Below are 19839 nucleotides of genomic sequence, written 5' to 3' on the forward strand. Positions count from 1 at the left end.
CAAATGCCATTAGGACATGAAGGAATGTCCTCGTCTGATACAAATGATATATTGGCACCTGTGCAAAATATGGAGAACATACATCGACCAATGTCACAACAATGTGAACAAATCACAGTACCGAATACAGAGTATATAAGTGAACTGACTTCAAATATAGACATATCTGAATCAGATGACATTACAGAAGAGAGAGTGACTCTTTCAATTAAAATAAACAAAACACAGGAAACGAAAAAAACACCAAGAGCAGAATCTCCTGTACCAGCTGTATCAAGTTCTTCCACTGTATCGGTAACTGTAAGCATAACAGGAGAGGTATCAGGACCGGCATCAAGACCACAATCATATGGAGAGAATATTGTATCTGATACAGAAGTCATAGCTCGATCAGTTCTGATACCACAGGATGAGACGTCTTCATCTGAAAGAATTAATGTAGTGCCATATGCTGAAAACATTTCTGAACATGTGCCGAAACCACATGGAGAGATTTCTGTGCATGAAGAAGACCAAGTATCTGAACTACTAGCACATCCAGAGGACATGGTTGGATCAGTGCCAACGAAAGAGGACAGTATAAATGCTGCAGATGATGACCTATTAAAGACTATCAAACAAGTACAGGAGACAAGCGATGCAGTGGGAGATGAATCACGTATATCAACTGTGCCCAGTACAGATAATGTATCAGTCACTGAAAGCAAACCGGGGGACATACCAGAACAAGTCTCAATACCGCAATTAGTTGAAGAGTTCCCCGTATCTGATACAGAGAGCTTATCTGCACAAGTGCCTTCCCCACAATCACATGAAGACGCCCATCTGTCTGCACCAGTGCCATTGGCAGAATTGCATGAAGATATTCAAGTCTTGAGTACAGAGGACATATGTGAAACTGTGTCTTTGCCAGAATCACATGAAAATATTCATGTGTTGGATGCAGAGGATATACGTGTACTAGTGCCATTACCACAATCACATGAAGAGACCAATGTGTCTGAGAGAGAGGACATATCTGGACAAGAGGAATTTAAACACAAGGGAATGTTTTTATCAGAAACAGAAGTTATCATGTCTGAACAGGTTCCAAACTTAGGTTACACACCTGGCCCTATGTCACAACCATGTGAGATCACTTTATATGATACTGAGGACATATCTCGACCAGCTTCAAATATAAAAGGTGTTTATACAGCCGAACCAGTTACAGAAGACAGCCTTGATCCAGTGCCTAGCAAAGTTTTAGAGTATGACTTGTCTATTCAGTTCAACAAAAGTCAAGAAATGAAACAAATACAAGGGGAGGATTCTCGTATGTCCAGTGTATCTAGTACTTCCACCGTATCAATGATGGTAAACAAAACAGAAGGACTCGTTTCAGATTCTGCACCAGTGTCAATACCACAATCACAGGGAGCAATAGTTGCACTGTCTGATGCAGAAAATATATTTGAACAACAACCGCATACAAAGGATATGTCCAAAACATTGTCAATTACGGAAGACACATCGACTACCGTGCCAAACACCGACATCTCAATCAAGATCAATAAAAAACAAGAACTCCAAACAAGTGGAGCAGAATCGCCAATGTCTGCTGTATCAAGTTCTTCCACGATATCAGTCACTGTGAACAAAATGGAGGAACTATCGGGATCGATGTCATTGTCACAATCACAGGAAGAGATCCATGTATCTGGTATTGAGAACACATTTATATCGATGTCATCGTTACATGAACAGACCCCATCAACTGAACCAATAGCACAAGCAAGCAGTGCATCTGAACCTGTACTAAATACTGAGAATATATCTGGATCTGTGCAAATGGACCAAGATGTGTTTGTTCCTGACCCAACTAATTGTGTAGAGTCAGACATTCTCATTAAGATCAACACAAGCCAAGAAACAACAAGAGAGGATTTGTCTACAGTATCCGTCACTGTCAGAAAAACAGACGGATTGCAATCACATGAGGGAATCCAAATATCTGGTACTGATAATACACTCACAGTAGTGTCATCAGTAAATGATGAGAGCGTGACATTAAGTACAGAAACTATAGCATGTCCTGCAATTAATACAGAGGATACATTAGTACCAGTGCCGACTAGACATGACCTAACTGGAGCCGTGTCACAACCATATGACAACATAATGGCATCTGACGCAGAAGCTATTTCAGAATTGGTGGCAGGTGCACAAGAGATAGACACAGATTTGCCAAATACCCATCGAGAGTCAGACATTGTTATAAGAGTGAATAAAACACAAGAGACCGTAAGAGAGCAGTATCCTATGTCAACTGTATCAAGTTCATCCACGTTATCACTTATTGTGAGCAAAACAGAAGAATTTTCTGGACCAACTTTGCCACAAACAGAGGGAGAAATCCACTACACTAATACAGAGGACTTATCTAACCCATTGCATGAAGAGATGCAAGGAATTGATGGTGTATCTGAACAAACAAATACGGGTGACATATGTGTACCACACAGTGGGATCACGGCCTCTGACACAATGCTAATAACTGAACCAATACCAAGTACGTCGGTTGAGTATGACTTCTCATTAAGGATCAACAATATGCAAGAGACCCAAGAAACTGTAGCAGTAGTAGAGTCTCCGTCGTACACAGTGTCGAGTTCATTCACATTATCAGTCACTATGAATGAAATGGAGAAAATGCCAATACCGTCACAATTTACATGTGTAGAATATGACTTAATGGTCAAAATTGACAGTTCAGAAACTATCGTTGAGGACAATCCTGCATCAACCGTGTCAAGTTCATCCACTGTATCGGTCAGTGTGACCAACACAGAAATATCAGGATCAGTGTCTCACCGAGAGGTCCAGGTACCTGATATGGAAGAATTGCCTACTGTGCCATCACCCATCGAGGTCTTGCCTGAAAAGGTACTATCACCTGCCAAAGAAATTGAACCGATCATAGAGGAGATACCAAAGTCTCCTGTGTTTGATAAAGAACACTTGCCTGAATCAGTTCCATCACCACCAAAAGAGACTGTTGAGGTTGTGCCCTCACAAGAAAGTGAAAGTTCATCTGAACACCCATCAGAGCAAAACACAGAGGACATACCTTGCCCGGTGCTTTCTCCAGATGGAGAGATCACTTTGTCTGATGCAGAAGACTTATCTGAACAGTTACTAGAAAAAAACATCACAGAGTCTGATAAAGAAGACACTGAGACAGTGCAGTCCCCAGATGAAGTGGATGTTACAAAGGACGAACCTGAACCAGAAGAAGAAAACACAGGGGCTGATGTCGAATTTATAATTGAACCTGAACCTGAGCCTGAACCAGAGCCTGAACCAGAGCCTGAACCAGAGCCTGAACCAGAGCCTGAACCTGAGCCGGAACCAGAGCCTGAACCAGAGCCTGAGCCTCAGCTTGAACCAGAGCCCATGCCTGAGCCTGAACCAGAGCCGCAGCGAGAGCCTGAACCAGAGCCTGAGCCAGAACCTGAGCCAGAGCCTGAACCAGAGCCTGAACCGGTACCATCACCACCAATCGAACCACCGTTCAAAGATGCTGCTACATCAACTTCAATGCCGGACATCGATGATGTATCTGCAGCATTTCCAGTGACACCACCACTTGACGATAAAGGAAAGCCGCAGAAAAGAGAAGTCTCAACTGAAACAAAATTATCACAAGAGTCTGTAAAATCAGTCATCCCCCCTATCCGCAAATCTGAAGGACATAAAATGAAAGAAAAGAAAGTGCCTCATCCACCCAAACAGCCACGTCGACTTTCCCCTATCCCACAAAGAGATGGACAAAAAAGTGGCTTGGAGAAAAAAAAATCACAACTGTCCAAGTCAAAGCCAGTGCTAGCACCTATAAAAACAGGCAGTGGTGAATCAGTTACAGTAAAATCAAAAGGGATACAAACCAATTTATTCCCTGAAATACAAAAACCAAAGCTCTCACCCATTTCTCAGAAAACATCGAAATCAAAGCTTGGTCATGGTGATTTCTTAAAAGAAGAAAGGAAAGGCCTTCAGACCCATAAACAACGAATGCTTCCACCTATTGTGCCTCAAAAATCAAAGGGAAGAATATCGTCGAAAAAAGAAAAGTTTACAGAAAAAAAACTGGAGCCCATCAGAATCAGCACAGGCCCTGCAGTGAGTCGGACACCGTACAGGCCAAGGGGAGGGATGATTGTGGACCGAGAACTTATGCCTCTGAGATTTAAACCAGAGGCTGAGACAAACAGGTTACTGGACTTTGGCGACAGTAAGAAAAACAACTTGTCAGAGATGAAAAAAACGATAAAAATAGCTCATGAGTCTCTCGAGTCTTCTACTGTGTTATGCCCAAATTGTGGGCATAATGCCGCTCTAATCAGATGCAGACACAAAGCATTAAAATGTGACACTTGGAATCCATTTTCAGGGACGTAATGCTCCTGCATGTTTTCATAAACCAAGACAAGCAAAACATGGAGGTGCACGGGCCATAAATCTTGCCTGTTGTCAGACTTTAGTTTGCCAGGGTTCCACAGCTCTGATTTTGTCTGGTTCGCAACATTGGCACCCTCCCATGATATTGTTTACACACACACACAAACACATTATATTTATAGGTCAGAGGTTTCCTCCACTGTCTTGACATCCAAAGAAATCTGTTGCTATGTGGAGGGAAAAAGAAGACTCGGGAGGGCTCCAGGGCACTGCTGTGCAAGGGAAATCTCTTGAAGCTAAAAACGACGGATAAATGCTAGCTGTCTAAACCAGCATTCCACAATTTTCTCCAGTCTACGTTATACAGACTGGTGTGAACATTCTCAACTATTACAGCTTGGTCTCCACCTGGCTAAGAAAAGGAGGTGACATGGTCTTTCAACACTGGGGTTATCTATGAGTTGATTCATCTTCCTTTGGAGATTCAGGCTCCTTAATATGTGTGCAGTAAATTGATCCAAAATAATCATGGTTCAAAATGGGAGAGTAGGTCCTTTGAATGCTTACAGACTGAACTGATCAGAAGGGTCGTATGTGGTTGGGGGCAAGCTCAGCTACAAATTTATTTAACCTCACTGTGTCAGTGAGTCATAGAGGAAGTCATTTCTGCCAAATGCGTTCAGATTTCTCCTCACATATCTACCTCAACCAGGACTTTTAGTGTCCTTTAATGTTAATGCTGCCCAATTAACAGCACTTTTATTGTGCTTTTGTGTTTTAATGTGTGGCCATATACTTTTTGCATTACAGTACTGATATTTTTCTTATTTTGATGCTTCGCTCGGCCCTGAAGAAATATTTTCAGAGGAAAGGGAAATTAATAAAAAAATGTTTTTGTGTCTGTATGTGTCTATTTCTGTAATCAATAAAAAATATATTTAACAGCCTTAATAATACAATAATAAGGCAGTAGACGGAGAGGAAGACCAAAGAGGGGGTTTATGGATGTTGTGAAAGACGACATGAAGGTAGGTGGTGTGAGGATGCACAAAATGGATAGAAGGATGACACTGACTAGCTGCAGCGACCCCTGAAGGGAAAAGACAAAAGGAAAATAGTAAATACAATAATCAGTGCTCAGATTCGTAGTCATACGTTCATTTATTGCTTCGCGCTTATTTTAGGTCGGTGTGGATTAAGCAAAGAAGTCTGGACTGACTGTCATTTTTTGTATTAGCTGCGGCGACCCCTGCAGGGAAAAGCCAAAAGGAAAAGAAGTAATACAATAAGAACCAGTACTCATATTTGTAGTCATACGTTCATCTATTGCTTCGCGCTTATTTTAGATTCGTGTAGATTAAGCAAAAAAAAAGTCTGGGATGAATGTAATTTTTTGTATTCAAAACTCTCAAGGACACTTTACAGTTCATGCATGGTTTTGTTTTGAGTTCCAGTGAAATGGTGCGTGCACTTGTCTTGCATCGCGTTCAAGCCACTATCTCTGGACTCATCTTTATTTGCTCACGCCCTTGTTCATAGAACAATTTTCTGGATGTTCAGAATCAGAATCAGAATCAGAATCATCTTTATTGCCAAGTATGTAGAACACACAAGGAATTTGTTTCCGGTAGAACACGCTGCACTAGTATCGTCGTCAAAAAAAACTGCTAAGTGGCACTATACAGTTCCATTTTGGCTACTGTTGAAAGAGTTCAAAGAGTTAATCGCTTGGGGGAAGAAGCTCTTTAAATGTCTGCTGGATTTGGTGCGCATGGATCGGTAGCGCCTGCCTGAGGGGAGTAGCTGGAAAAGGTGGTGGGCAGGGTGCGGAGGGTCCAGTAGGATTTTCCGCACCCTAGTTTGGATTCTTGCAGTGTGCAAGTCCTCGAGAGTGGGTAGGTCGGTGCCAATGATTTTTTTCCGCCATCCTAACTGTCCGTTGAAGTCGGATTTTGTCCATTTTTGTGGCGGCCCCGAACCAAACGGTGATGGAAGAACACAGGATGGATTCGATGACAGCCGTGTAGAAATGTTGCAGCACCTCCTGTGGCAGGCCATGCTTCTTTAGCAGCCTCAGGAAGTACATTCTCTGTTGGGCCTTTTTCAGGATAGAGTTGGTGTTGACCTCCCACTTCATGTCCTGGGAGACTGTGATTCCCAGGAACTTGAAGGTCTCAACGGTTGACACCAGGCAGTTGGATAGTGTGAGGGGTAGCTGTGGTGATGGATGTTTCCTGAAGTCCACGATCATCTCAACTGTCTTGAGCGTGTTCAGCTCCAGGTTGTGACGGCTGCACCAGAGCTCCAGCTGCTCCACTTGTTGTCGGTACGCAGACTCGTCGCCGTCTTTGTTCCTGATCTTGCTCCATTTTCTGGCTCATTTTTTCTCCAGTTTTTTGAGTAAGTGTCAATTTTATTTTGGTAAATGTTTGTATTGGCGTGAATTGGTTTTCCTGAGGCAGGCTATTTATATTTATTTTTCTCCTTTTTCAAGCACCCTTTGTTTCATTCGTTTGATCTTTGAAGGAAATAAATACATTTAGTTAGCCATTTTTAACATTGTATGATGAACATTAAAATAGTGAGTTAATCAGTATCAATGGTGCTTTGTTTTCAGTGGATGGGTCAGGGAGCAGATGTGGAATATGTGTCAGAGTTGTGTTTTTGCAAGCACTAGGGAGTCGAGGGGTCCGTTGATTCGTATCACCAAAAGGAGAGGAAAAGTTACGACCTGACCAAGGCTGAAGGAAGGAGGTGAAGGGATACAACATAAACCAACGCTATCTTGGCAAAGGCAACTGGAGCCGTCTCCACAACACCCCACCAAAAGGATGACAACATCAGAGGAGAGGGATCCAATCAACTGCTGATTTCTTTGTTTGAGCCAAATTTGAATATGCATGTGGGACACCTTTAAATCTGGGCTGCTCAGTCTCAGTCTTTGTCTTTCGTCTCTCTAACTAATTTGGGCCACAGAAATATTTTCTGTGTCAGGGAGCTGAGACCCAGAATTCTGCATTAGATCAATTTGTTAGAAATAAATCATCTGTGAGTAACTTGCCGGCTTCTTTGGTGATCTCTCTCACAACGAACATGCCAATTGTTAGGTTACAACGTTGCGCAATAAGGTAAATATTTAATTCCGTTCAAATTTGTTAAAAGATGAAATGTAACTGTTAATGCTAATATTAGCTTGTGATATTTTAACCTAACATCTTGTATCATTCGTTTTATCCTGGTGTGTTCACCTGAATATTTGTATTATGTCAGCTTTGACCTACTTTTTCTGTAATTATTTGCAGTTTACATTTCATCTGAGTTTGCGTTTTGAGAGTCGACTTCTGCTTGGCATCTACCTGACTAATATTAGGATATAAATTAAACAGGGCGATCTCTGGAATGGTGAGGCGAAATACCCCAGTTAAATTTCAAATGAATGACTGTTTGATTAGCGGGGAAGGACTTAAAGCAATGTGATACGTCTTGACTCAACAGTGGTTTACTTCGAATGCCCCGATCTAATGCAAACGTACGCGCACAACAATTTCCGGTCCAACGATCTAAATCGGTCCGACACGAAACATGAACCGAAGCAGGCGTTCCATGTTTAAATAAACATTTTCGATATATATCATTTGTAAACCAATAGAACTACGCGAATGTAACCAAAATAGGAAATACGATAATTTACAACCTGTCACATACTCCCCCTCAAAATAGATGTTGTCCCCAACATATGTACTAGTAAATACATAAATACGCTGGACGACGTGCCCAAAACAATGACGCACGGTATTATGAACTGCATCCAAATATGAACTATAATAATGAACAGTTTACAGACTGGAACTCTTTTCATACATTCTGTTTACATTATAACAATCAACAATTCACAGACTGGAACTCTTTTCATACATTCCGTTTTACTTATACAGGGCTCATCGGGGTCTTCTTGTTTCCATCTCACTGTTCTATTAAACCGAAGTGTCGATTAACCATTTCTGTAGTATTTCGTGGCATAATAGGGGTGTGCGCCATACATCCAAGGCATTGTCTGTTCACCATGATATGGTACTGTCCCTACATTGTAGCAAGATGGCGAACCAAGGCGATCATACGTGAATACCTTGGGTCTCCTGTGTTCTCGTCGTGGCCGTTGATTTCCCCCAATATCAGGATTACTGGGGGGTGGCTGGGGAAAAGGGGGACACACTGTCACAGGTGGATCATTTTCCGGACCAATGTTGCCCTCCTGAGATTGGTCAACTTCCGCAGCTCCCGGCTCCGTCCCCGGCAGTTCATTCCCCAGTTGATTGTCATCATGGTGGGTTGTCTCCACAAAGCTCACGTCCCGCGGTTCTGGTGAGTCTGGTCGGGTGCTCTGGCGATGCAACACTGGATAATACTCATCCTCCTCATCATCCTCTTCCGGATCCATTTCCGGCATCTTGTTCGGTCGTTGCCGAGTGGACTTTTCCTTGGACTGGGACTGTAGTGAAGTCTCTAATGGCAAATGATCACATGGCAGCAAGAGATTGCGGTGGAGTATCCTAGATCTGCCCTTCCCCCTCTCAGGTTTCAGCTCATAAACTGGAATGTCTTGGCTGACTTGACGAACCACTGTATGAACAACATCCTCCCAGTGGTTTCTCAGTTTGCCTGAACCTCCACGTGGGGTTAAGTTTCGAACCAGAACACGATCACCGGGCAACAGGGTAGAATACTTTAGTTTACTGTCATATAGTCTCTTACTCCTGGCAGCAGCTTTGTTGTTATTTTCTTGCGTGATCGCATACGCTTCCTCCATGCCCTGTTTCCACTTCTTCACATAGTCCTTCTGGTTGGTTTCACCCTGGTTCGAGTCTGGATTCAAACTAAACAACATATCAACTGGCAAACGTGGTGAACGTCCATAAAGTAAGTAAAAAGGTGAGAACCCTGTCACCTCACTTTTGGTACAGTTGTAAGCATAAACGAGTTTGTTTAGTGAGTCTTTCCAGTTACTCTTTTGTTTCTCTGTCAGTGTCTTTAACATCTGGATCAGTGTTCGATTAAATCGTTCAACTTGTCCATTTCCCTGTGGATGGTAGGGGGTTGTCCTTGAACCCGCAACCCCACAATATTCCTTCAGTTGAGCAAAAAGTTGATTTTCAAATTCACCACCCTGATCATGGTGAATTCGAAGGGGGAACCCAAACTTTAAAGCATAGTCATTAAAGATTTTGTCTGCCGCTGTTTTGCCAGCTTTGGACGTTGTAGCATAAACTTGAGCGAAACGTGTAAAATGGTCTACTAGCACAAGCACGTATTCATAACCACCCTTACATTTGTCAAGATGCAAAAAGTCAACGGAGACAAGTTCAAAAGGCTGAGTAGTCACAATATTAGTAAGAGGGGCTCTGGTCTCACGGTTGGGCTTTTTGTGTTTTAGGCACACACACTCTCTCAGTACATAGTCCTCTATTTCTTTTTGCATAAAGGGCCAGTAAAAACGATCCCTTACAAGGGAAAGAGTCCTTTCTACACCATGGTGGCCCATTTCATCATGCAGCTCTTTTAACACTGTCACCTTGTGTTTTTCAGGAAGCAGTAGTTGGGTTCTGTTTGCCGTTTTTCTGTACAAAACACCTCTGTCATTAAAGTGTAGCTTGTCCCATTCCCTCACAAGACAAACAACTTGAGGACAATGCTTTCTTAGTTCAGTACCTAGCGGTTTCGTCTCCGCCAGTTTGTATCTAATAATATGTCCTATAATGGGGTCAGTCTCTTGATCTAGCTTGATCTGTCCAACAGTCAATGGGGCTATCGGTGTGTTTAGTGACACCTCGGCACACATAGCTGAGATTCCCATAGACCAAGCTGCACTAGACTCGTTCTGTTGGTCAACCGCTTGTACGGCAGCACTCACAGCATCATACGACATTTCTTTTGTACATCCTTCCATATATGTTACCATATCAAGGGGCATCCTAGATAAACTGTCTGCATCAACATTTTCCTTACCGGGACGATATTTAACAGTAAAATTAAAATCAGAAAGTTCTGCGACCCACCTGCACCCAGTTGCATTTAACTTAGCAGTCGACAGTACATACGTGAGTGGATTATTGTCACTATACACAGTGAAGAATGGTGCATAGTACAAATAATCACGAAACTTGTCTGTGATCGCCCACTTAAGCGCCAAAAATTCCAACTTGCCCGAGTGTAAATTATAATTCTTCTCAGCTGCAGTTAATGTCCGAGAGCCATAGGCTATCACGCGAAGTTTGCCATTTTGTCTTTGGTACAACACAGCACCTAAACCCCGGTTAGAGGCATCTGTATGCAAAATGAAAGGATGCGCGAAGTCAGGAAAACCTAAAACTGGTGGTTGAACTAAACAGTCTATTAGCTGCTCTAACACTGACTGATGCTCATCACCCCACTCAATACGTGTGTTGGAAGACACACTGTTATGTCTCACTTTCCATTTTTGTCTTTGATGCTGCTGAGTCTCAACATTCAGAGGGGCTTTAAGCAAAGCATACAAGGGACTAGCGATACAAGAGAAATCTTTGATGTATTGCCTATAATAGCTTAATAGTCCCAAAATGGCTCGAAGCTCACCGACAGTGCCTGGCTGCTTGTTTTTCAGGGCACGCACTGCTGCTGTATCTGCCGGGTCCATTCTGCTCCCCTCAGCAGAGACAATCCTGCCGAGGTACCTCACTTCCGGCTTAAAGAGGTCACACTTTCGGGCTTTGAGTTTTATTCCATTTTCCCTGAGACGTCGCAACACTCGTCTGACGTCCTCAACGTGGTTGTCAAATGTCCCGCTGAAAACAAGAATGTCATCAAGATAGGGGACACATATTTCGTCCCGTAACCCCTCCAGACATTGTTCCATACACCGCTGGAACGCTGCTGGTGCATTCATGAGTCCAAACGGAATTCGAATCCATTCATAAAGGCCCCAAGGGGTCACGAAGGCAGTCAGGTGTCGGCTCCCTTTGGACATGAACCCCTGGTGGTATGCTTTGCCTTGGTCCAGCAGCGAGAAGATGGTGTTACCCCCAAGGCTATCCACCACGTCCTGTACCCGTGGGATGGGGTGCCGGTCAGGGTGTGTTTTCCGGTTCAGCTCTCTGTAATCAATACATAAGCGCAGTGTACCATCTTTTTTCCTGACACAGACGACAGGGGATGAGTAGGAGGAAGTGGACTTTTCCACCCACCCCTGCGCTATCAAGTCCTGTAAATAGTCTTTCACCTCTCTGTACATTGGCTTTGGGACAGACATATATGTCTTTGAAACAGGCTCAGTGTCTTTCAACAAAATGTCCATTTGTAGGTTTTCCACACACCCTATGTCGTCGTCCGATTTTGAAAATGATGCCGATTCCTCTCTCAACATCTGCTGAACGGTCTTTCTTTTATCTTCGTCCAAATGAGAAAGGTCAATTGGGGGGTCCCACTGCTCACTGAGAGCGATGGTGGTATTCTGGACATGGACCTCATTGACAACCACTGAAGGAAGGTCCCTTTTAAATATGTTAAGTGGGTAGACAGACCCTACCGACTGCACTGTACCAATAATAGCCTTTACTGGAAACCTAATATCATGATTAGTAGGGTTCTGGACACTAACAACTATCCTGCCTTAACTGAGACCAACGAGTCACAAAGCTCGAGGCCATCTGGCCACTGTGGGTTTTCACTTGGCTCAAAAACCAATGTAACATCTTCCTTAAAGGGCTTAGCCTGTACTTTGCATGGAATAATAAGTGAGCTATGCCTGGCTATAGTGAATCTCTCATTTGTTGTTTTTACACGGTACTCATGTGCTTGTCCCAGACTAACTGCTTTTATGAAAGTGGCAGCTTTATTGCGCTTAAGGTGGGGAAAAGCTAGTCTAACCGATTTCAAGAGCTTTTCTGTATCCCCTGTTTGTGACTCATTAGAGAGGCTATCTAACACAAGACGCTCAATGACATTAAACCCTATGATAGGACACTGTTGCTGGTCACCTTTTAGTACTAATACTGGTACAAGTAGCCCTGGATCATTAGCACCAAGTTTAAATGATATCTCAAGCCATCCTACATAAGGCATATCCGTTCCATTAGCTGCCACAATATTGAGAGTGTTATCAGGGTCAATAAGTTCATTCACATTTTTCAATGACACGTCAGGTAAGTTTGTTTGTTTCCATAACTCATCTACAGCACACACCTGGGACCCCGAGTCCCAGAGTGCTTCAACCCTTTTGTTACCCAAAAAGCACAGAATAAGACATTTCTTTCCCACTAACTCCCTGACCGAAGGTAATTTGCCACACTGGTTCTTATCTGTACGCTCGACAAATGACTGCTTATGTCTCTTCTGAACGGGGCCACGTGTGTGGGGCTTACATTCCATTTTCATAGCACCACTGTAACACTGGCACCTATCTGTCTCTGTGGTCACACCATGTCCCACTGGAGTAACCCTTTCTAGTTTAAAGCATGGTTCCTAGCTGAGTTCTGTGCTTTGCAGCCTGCTCTGAAATGTTCACTACTTCCACATTTAAAACAGTGCTGACAATATTCTTCACCTGTCTGAATACAAGAATAACACCTGGGCTGAGGGCGACGGGGCATGTAGTACTGCGGAGGGGCGAACCGCTGCTGGAACTGTGCTGCCCCCCTCATCGGCCTGGGCCCTGGTGCTGGGTGGTACTGCTGAAGAGCTGATGGGGAGTGCTGGGTGTAGTAGTGCCTGGCTGGTGGATCTACCTGATATTGTGAAGGTGGAGTGAAGGCGACCTGTTCAGGGTAGTGGTCAGGCAGGCGTTCAGGTCCTCCGCTGGTGGGCTGAGAAGTGGCTGTTGGTTTCTGAATAGTCTCTTTGATCTGGGACACTTCTGCACGCAGCTCTTTTAACAGCATCATCTCTGACCTCATCTCTTTGATCTCTGAAAGGAGTTCATTCGGCACAGTAACAGTATTCTGCTTTAAGACTGTCTTCTTCCCAATCGGGACTGGTGTGTCATCTACCTGGACAGTGTTCAGCGTTGTCACCCGTGCAGCAGCATTTTTCTTTTTTTCCTGTCGCTCTTTTTCATTTGCACATGCCATGTTTAATTTTTCTAACAGTACTTCATCTGATGTGGTGGTTAGCAGGAGGAAAGCTTGCATGTCACTCTTTACATTGTCACTCTGTAACCCCGTCAGAACTGTGTGCAGGAATAAACTCTGGACCAACGTGGGATCATACTTCACCCCTGATTCAGCTTCTTGAGATGCAAAAAGAATCCTTTGACGAAGATCCATTGCACGCAGTAGAAATTTCTGTGGGGACTCTTTATTAGTCTGCACTTCCGATGAGAGCTGCTTGTACAACTCAGTGGCTCCTCTCTCTTGATAGTGAGATCGGAGAATCCTTCGTAAAGAAGTTAGGGTAAGATTTTCTTTCCCTTCGAGGTAGCTTCTCAACTGCAGACCTGGTGTTATGGCACGAACCACTGCATCGATGATCTCATCCCCCTGGTAGCCTTTACTGAGCCCACTTTCTATCTGTCTGACCAAATTAGGAAATGTGAGTTTATCTTTTTGTCCGAGTTCACCTATTTGTCCAGATATTTTGAAATCTTTGCGCCAGGGGGCAGTGTCTGGGGGCACTATGCTTCTCTTTCGCACTGCATCCCGACCTTTTTCACTTGGTTTGGCTATTCCTGGTTCAAAATCTTTTATACTTTCAATCAAGTCCTTTATACGTAGCAAATCTGACATTCCTCCATCTTCTAGCTCTAATTCAGCTCTTTCAATGTAGGTTGACACAATATTAATTAGTTGGCCTCGAGTCTTTCCTGTAAGTTGCTCTCTTTCCAGTCCAGATATTTGGATTTCAGCACATAACTCTGACAACTGTTGAAAATTCAGTCCAAATAACTTGCCTTTGATGTCCAACTGTAATTCCTCTAACGCCATTTTCGAGAGGGTAGACGCAGTTCAGCTGGCCGGATTCACTTCAAAGTCTTCCAGTGCCCTCTAGTGGTGGCTGTACGCACAGAGATGCAACTAGAGCACATGTAGAAACAAACCAGTAAACGGCGACGCCACTCCGACTGGGTTGATTGGGGATATTCGGCGCGAGCTTCTACCCACGGCGAGTAGACAACACTCGAACGCAAATATCCCAGCGGTGCCTCCAAAATGTTGCGCTCTCCACTATAGTAAGGGAGATACGGTGTTGTGGGATCCAGAAAAAAAACACAAGACAAGCAATGTGATACGTCTTGACTCAACAGTGGTTTACTTCGAATGCCCCGATCTAATGCAAACGTACGCGCACAACAATTTCCGGTCCAACGATCTAAATCGGTCCGACACGAAACATGAACCGAAGCAGGCGTTCCATGTTTAAATAAACATTTTCGATATATATCATTTGTAAACCAATAGAACTACGCGAATGTAACCAAAATAGGAAATACGATAATTTACAACCTGTCACATTAACATATCTTTAAATACCCTCATTGAAAATCCGATCCTGAGAAACGTTATGGGTTTCATGTAATTTAGCACACCGTGTGAATTAACAACAGAATCGTACGTATGTCCCAATTAAATATTTCGAAACCCTCATTTGTTCTATAAAACATCAGGGTGTGTGTATTGTAACGTTCTGTTTTGGATTTGGTAAATGTGAGTAGGTTGTGTCCGTAAAAATGAATGGATTACACATGGGGTTTGCATTATTACCTTGCATGAAGAGTGGTTAAAAAAAGTAAACACCCGCAGTTAAGTATGACTAAGTTTACCCAATGGTGGAGAAACGTTCCGCATGCACCAAATATCATCATTGGTCGACAACAAACACCAACATTGCCGCGTCATCGGTGTGCGCCGCACATTACATGACGAAACCGATAAAAAGATCCGGGGCTGTGATTATTTGTTTTTGTTTTTAACACGTGTATATTTATTGGGTAGAATTTAAAACATGTCTGTTTGTTGAATTTGGTATTCGGCTTCTGATATGTCGTCGCCGCTGTCTATGACAACAAATAAAACCAAGCTTCGAAGTGGAAGCGAGTAGCTTCATCTCTGAATTGTTGGAATCATGACAACGTTAACAAGGCAAGATCTCAATTTCGGACAAGGTATGGCGTGGAAGAGTTAACCATCCCGTTTCAATATTCAACCTTATTTAAAATAAACTGCATTGCTTAAATGGTAAACCAGACGAATTTCTCAAAACGGATGCGCAATAAAGCTCTATCAAAAATCCAGTAATTTACCAGGATTATAACGCTCTGTCTTGATTGCCATTATTCTCAAGATATAGGCCATTACTTGCGGTGAACAGCTTCATATTTCAACACGATCGGAACAATTTATCTCTCGCCCGCCACACCCCCTTCCCCACAGTGGTTGCTGATATTTTGTGTGAATTCCTGGAAGTAGCCATTCACCTCATCCTTTATGTCCGTGAAGTCTATCCGTCTGGAATATTTCAGAAGCGAAAGAAGTACAATGTCCCTGTGCAGGTATATGACGAACTTACATATTTGGTATGTTGCTTTTTCCTCAGCTCAAACGTTTTGTTACTTTAACAGATGTCATGTCACCCTGAACTGAACCAGTATATCCAAGATACACTTCAATGTATAAAGCCACTTATTGAGAAGGTAAGACGTGGACTAAGTGGTATTGGAAATGTACAATGTAGATCTTCACCCCTTCTATTTTTCTGACAGAATGATGCTGAGAAGGTGGTCGTCGTCATTATGGACAAGGAGCATCATCCAGTCGAGAGATTTGTGTTTGAGATATCCCAGCCACCACTACTCTCTATTAGGTTTTCAAATCCCCTTCCTTTCAAACAACAATCTCCGGTGTAGCAAGTAAATTACCAATCAGTCTTATTTTACTTTTAGCTCTGATACATTACTGTCTCATGTGGAGCAGTTGCTGAGGGCATTCATTTTGAAGATCAGTGTGTGTGATGCTGTTTTAAACAATAATCCACCAGGTGAGATTAAACCACATTATGATTATATATGTTACCTTTCAGAAGTGGTGTAAACCTTTTTCCTTTTCTCAGAGTGTTCATTCACAGTATTAGTTCACACGAGAAACTCCGCCACGCGCAACATGGAGAAAGTTCAAGTAATCAAGGTAAGAACACATAATTGGACATAACTTGTTTGTGTGTAGGGCGGAGCAGAAATATAACCCCACAGATGTGTGTGTTGTGTCAATTTTAGCACTTTCTTGTTTTATAGGATTTCCCATGGATAGTTGCTGATGAGCAGGAGGTCCACATGCAGGAACCCAGACTCATCCCACTGAAGACATTGACATCCGACATAGTGAAGGTTAGGCAGTGTATATAATTGATGGTCATGTCTTGAGAATATCCAGTCATATATACAGTATGATACACTACAAATAGGATTTTCTTTTACTTGTGGTTGTCAGTGACAGAATGAATGAAAAAGGAAGGAGAATGTTCATTTGATGACATCTGTTTTTGCAGTCTAGTATTTATGCCATATGACATGACAAGTGCATTTCCAAATGCTGATTGAAACCCATTCTCCAACCCACCCTTATCTCAAATTTAATTACTTGCAAGCCTAACTCTGACTTTAGTTGTTGAAAAACACGGACTGTGTATTTTAAAAGGCCTCTAAAATCCCTGATGAAAATAATTTTTACTCTTATTTAAGTGTGATTTTGACAAGAGTCTTTACCAACAATACCACAATTAAACAGTCCCAAAAAGCCAAACAAAGAACCCCGTTTTTGTGGAAGGCACCATCTGATGCACACAGGTTGAAGCGGCTATTCTAACCAGGTGCACAATTTTTGCAAGACTTTACTGTTTGTGATGTTTTGTCATGTTACTACTTGTAACAGAAATTTGAATCCCTCACACTGACTTGAAATCTTTTTGATTTTTGACTTTTTGAAACCCAAGCCTCAAAGCTTGCCCTGTCTTTTAATCCGAGTTAGAAAGATCACTTTGAAACCCCAATCCCGATTCAAAAACAATAGGGTGAAATCCTTTCTTCAAACTTTGAATAAATATTGCCACGATGTGAAATCCTAGCTTGAATTCTGAACCATCTCGGAGTTGTACCATTAGCCACCTTTATTGTGATGACCACTTTTTTTATGGCTGTGATGGGTTTTTTTTTTTTTACAGTTTGAATCTTGAATTCGCGTATGCGTAATTCAATTTAGAAATGTTTGCAGTTTTCTACCATTTGAACTTCACCATGATTACAATTGCGTTTTTGTGGATTTGGTACAGATGCAGCTATACGTTGAAGAACGAGCCCAGAAGATGTAGCAGGAATGAATGGCACACATGCACGCGCAAACACATATACTGTTAAAAATCTTCCACAAGTCATAAATGTTCACAAATTTTCTCAAGTCAAGGTGAACGCATTATTAAAAAAAAGACACACACACACAAAACAATAACTCACAACAAAACAAAAATGTGACACAATTTAGAATAACTAAAATGTTCTTTTCTCAATTTACTCCCAAATGTACAGTGTGAGTTAATCTAGTACAAAGCTGATGTATTTTTACAAAGTCATAACATAGCACGGTACTCTGTTGTATGAATTGGAACTTTATTGGAAGAGCAATTAATGGTTCTATCTGTCACGATACAGTACGTCATTGGCATAAATAAATGAACAATTTGTGAATAATGAATAATAATGTTACACAAATTAGGTGAAACTGGCTAGAATCCTATGGCACCCTGGTATGGAATCACTGTACAGGTAATATCAAGAAGTCACTAATGAATCTGCAAATTTCCCCATTGCGGGACGAATAAAGGTATTCTGATTCTGATTCTGATTCTGAAAACTGGCTACATGAGTTTCCCAACACCAGTGTTTAGAATGTGATTGTCACATGCTTGTTTTTAATATTGCTATAACTTGAGATTTTTTATTGTATAAATCAGTTTTGTGCAAATGAACCCTTGGATTGTACAGAGTTGGAAAATCGTGAGCAAAAGTTGTCTTGGCCAATAAATCATTGATATCAAATGTATCACCTGGGTGCTTTGTGGTTGTCTTTCTTTTGTATGTGTGTGTGTGTGTGTGTGTGTGTGTTGGGGGAAGGTGTCAGAAAGCACACATTTTGGAGATGATCTAAAAGGCCTTTTCATTTTTGCGGGCTCCGTCAGCATCTATGGACGTAGTATCCTGTCACGTATCCCATGATGAAGACAGATACTATTGCAGCCAGAGCCCCAGCCACCTTCACAACGATGCCTATCTTTCCAGTGCACATTCTGATGTATAGCCTGAATGCAACAAACCACAGAGCTCTTTGTATCCATAAAATATACAGAATATTAACTCTTAATACAAGTGCTGTGACTCAAGTCAAAGGGGAAAAAACTACATCCATAGTAAATAATTTGATGAACACTCAAATTAGCTTCACTGACGTGGGCAAAAAAAAACGCAGAGGCATTTTTTTCAAGATTTTGCCATGTCAGAATTTCAAGGTGCTACTGGATCAAAACATATTCACCTTGTCACCAGGGACTGGGACGGCTCCACTTTCATGTTGATGTTGTCCTCATTCCAGCGGTTATATTGCACACTTCCAGCACTGGTGTCGTCCATGTGGGATGTCTTCACTCTCCTTTGCAGTCTGCCTTTTATGCCTGTGCACAAAGAAATTACATCAGGCATCAAAACATGCCTATTTAAGAACACCTTTGCAATCCTGAATGTGTGGAACCTGCCTCTTGGGTGTTGAAAGCCTCTATTATGAGAGCGTGAGTGGAATGGCCAAAGGAAGTTCAAGAATTAACTCAGATGGCCATAAATCCAATAGTTGTTGCCTATTTGCATGCCCTTCTGTCTACTCATACAATTTCTTGCCATGACAAAGTCCAACCATGCTCTGGGTGCTTGCCCCTTCTTGGTGTCGACTTCAAACAATTTATTGGTGCAATAAGTGGACTTTGACCTAAATGGTCTTTGAGGTTGAACGGTGATTGCCGTCTGGTCTTTTTTACCTATACGGTAAGTCTGTAAAATAAGTTGGTAACATAATGCAGACTTAATGGTGGTGAGCTTTCCAAATCTTCCCATGGGAACTGAATTTTAGGCATGTTCTGTTGGAATTCAGGATTTTAGTAAAAAGGGAATTAGCTGCAAATGTCGGGTCATATTTACACACATTAAGAAAATAAAAACAATACACATTTAATTCATTGTTTTATTTAGATTGGTAGGTAGGTTGGTAGAATTTTGTATACTTAAAAAAAAATACATGGAAATGGGTAGCTTTTTTTATACTTAAAAATACCTGTACATTGATCCATTACGATAGAAATAAAACTAATGAAGCAGCCAGTTTTACCTGGACATTATATTCA

At 42.1% G+C, this 19839-nt stretch overlaps 4 protein-coding genes across 4 annotated transcripts; 3 read left to right on the forward strand and 1 right to left on the reverse strand.

Annotated features, from left to right (window-relative positions):
- Nucleotides 1-1830: 1830 nt before the first annotated feature.
- Nucleotides 1831-3619, forward strand: LOC148903137 (uncharacterized). Its single transcript, XM_089005025.1, has 3 exons — nt 1831-2106; nt 2212-2925; nt 3335-3619. Exons 1-3 carry the CDS (start codon nt 1831-1833, stop codon nt 3617-3619), a joined length of 1275 nt encoding a protein of 424 aa, XP_088861151.1.
- A 119-nt stretch (nt 3620-3738) lies between these two features.
- LOC148903138 (uncharacterized) lies at nt 3739-4440 on the forward strand. The gene has a single exon (XM_089005288.1). It carries the CDS (start codon nt 3739-3741, stop codon nt 4438-4440), a length of 702 nt encoding a protein of 233 aa, XP_088861414.1.
- A 10871-nt stretch (nt 4441-15311) lies between these two features.
- On the forward strand, nt 15312-18494 carry mad2l2 (mitotic arrest deficient 2 like 2). Its single transcript, XM_088996998.1, has 8 exons — nt 15312-15568; nt 15837-15955; nt 16025-16096; nt 16166-16266; nt 16346-16440; nt 16513-16586; nt 16694-16786; nt 17728-18494. The coding sequence occupies exons 1-8, from the start codon at nt 15529-15531 to the stop codon at nt 17764-17766; spliced, it is 633 nt and encodes a 210-aa protein (XP_088853124.1). The 5' UTR covers nt 15312-15528; the 3' UTR covers nt 17767-18494.
- Nucleotides 18495-18531: 37 nt separating this feature from the next.
- smim1 (small integral membrane protein 1) lies at nt 18532-19334 on the reverse strand. Its single transcript, XM_088997010.1, has 3 exons — nt 19201-19334; nt 18984-19119; nt 18532-18750 (listed from the first exon to the last, which is right to left on the reverse strand). The coding sequence occupies exons 2-3, from the start codon at nt 19076-19078 to the stop codon at nt 18627-18629; spliced, it is 219 nt and encodes a 72-aa protein (XP_088853136.1). The 5' UTR covers nt 19079-19119; nt 19201-19334; the 3' UTR covers nt 18532-18626.
- Between the last annotated feature and the right edge of the window lie 505 nt (nt 19335-19839).

This window comes from Hippocampus bargibanti, linkage group LG01 (genome assembly GCF_051943395.1).
Source record: "Hippocampus bargibanti isolate YZ-2025 linkage group LG01, ASM5194339v1, whole genome shotgun sequence".
Lineage (NCBI taxonomy): Eukaryota > Metazoa > Chordata > Actinopteri > Syngnathiformes > Syngnathidae > Hippocampus > Hippocampus bargibanti.

What these genes read in the sequence shown, in the direction of transcription:
- LOC148903137 (XM_089005025.1), top strand. Translation starts at nt 1,831, where the DNA reads ATGGACCAAGATGTGTTTGTTCCTGACCCAACTAATTGTGTAGAGTCA. An exon ending in CAGAGGATACATTAGTACCA is followed by an intron (nt 2,107 to 2,211) that starts GTGCCGACTAGA and finishes GGTGCACAAGAG; the next exon opens with ATAGACACAGATTTGCCAAA. An exon ending in TCGAGGTCTTGCCTGAAAAG is followed by an intron (nt 2,926 to 3,334) that starts GTACTATCACCT and finishes AGCCTGAACCAG; the next exon opens with AGCCTGAACCAGAGCCTGAA.
- LOC148903138 (XM_089005288.1), top strand. Translation starts at nt 3,739, where the DNA reads ATGAAAGAAAAGAAAGTGCCTCATCCACCCAAACAGCCACGTCGACTT.
- mad2l2 (XM_088996998.1), top strand. Translation starts at nt 15,529, where the DNA reads ATGACAACGTTAACAAGGCAAGATCTCAATTTCGGACAAG. An exon ending in AGATCTCAATTTCGGACAAG is followed by an intron (nt 15,569 to 15,836) that starts GTATGGCGTGGA and finishes CCTTCCCCACAG; the next exon opens with TGGTTGCTGATATTTTGTGT. An exon ending in TGACATCCGACATAGTGAAG is followed by an intron (nt 16,787 to 17,727) that starts GTTAGGCAGTGT and finishes GATTTGGTACAG; the next exon opens with ATGCAGCTATACGTTGAAGA.
- smim1 (XM_088997010.1), bottom strand. Translation starts at nt 19,078, where the DNA reads ATGGACGACACCAGTGCTGGAAGTGTGCAATATAACCGCTGGAATGAG. An exon ending in TCCCAGTCCCTGGTGACAAG is followed by an intron (nt 18,751 to 18,983) that starts GTGAATATGTTT and finishes TGTTGCATTCAG; the next exon opens with GCTATACATCAGAATGTGCA.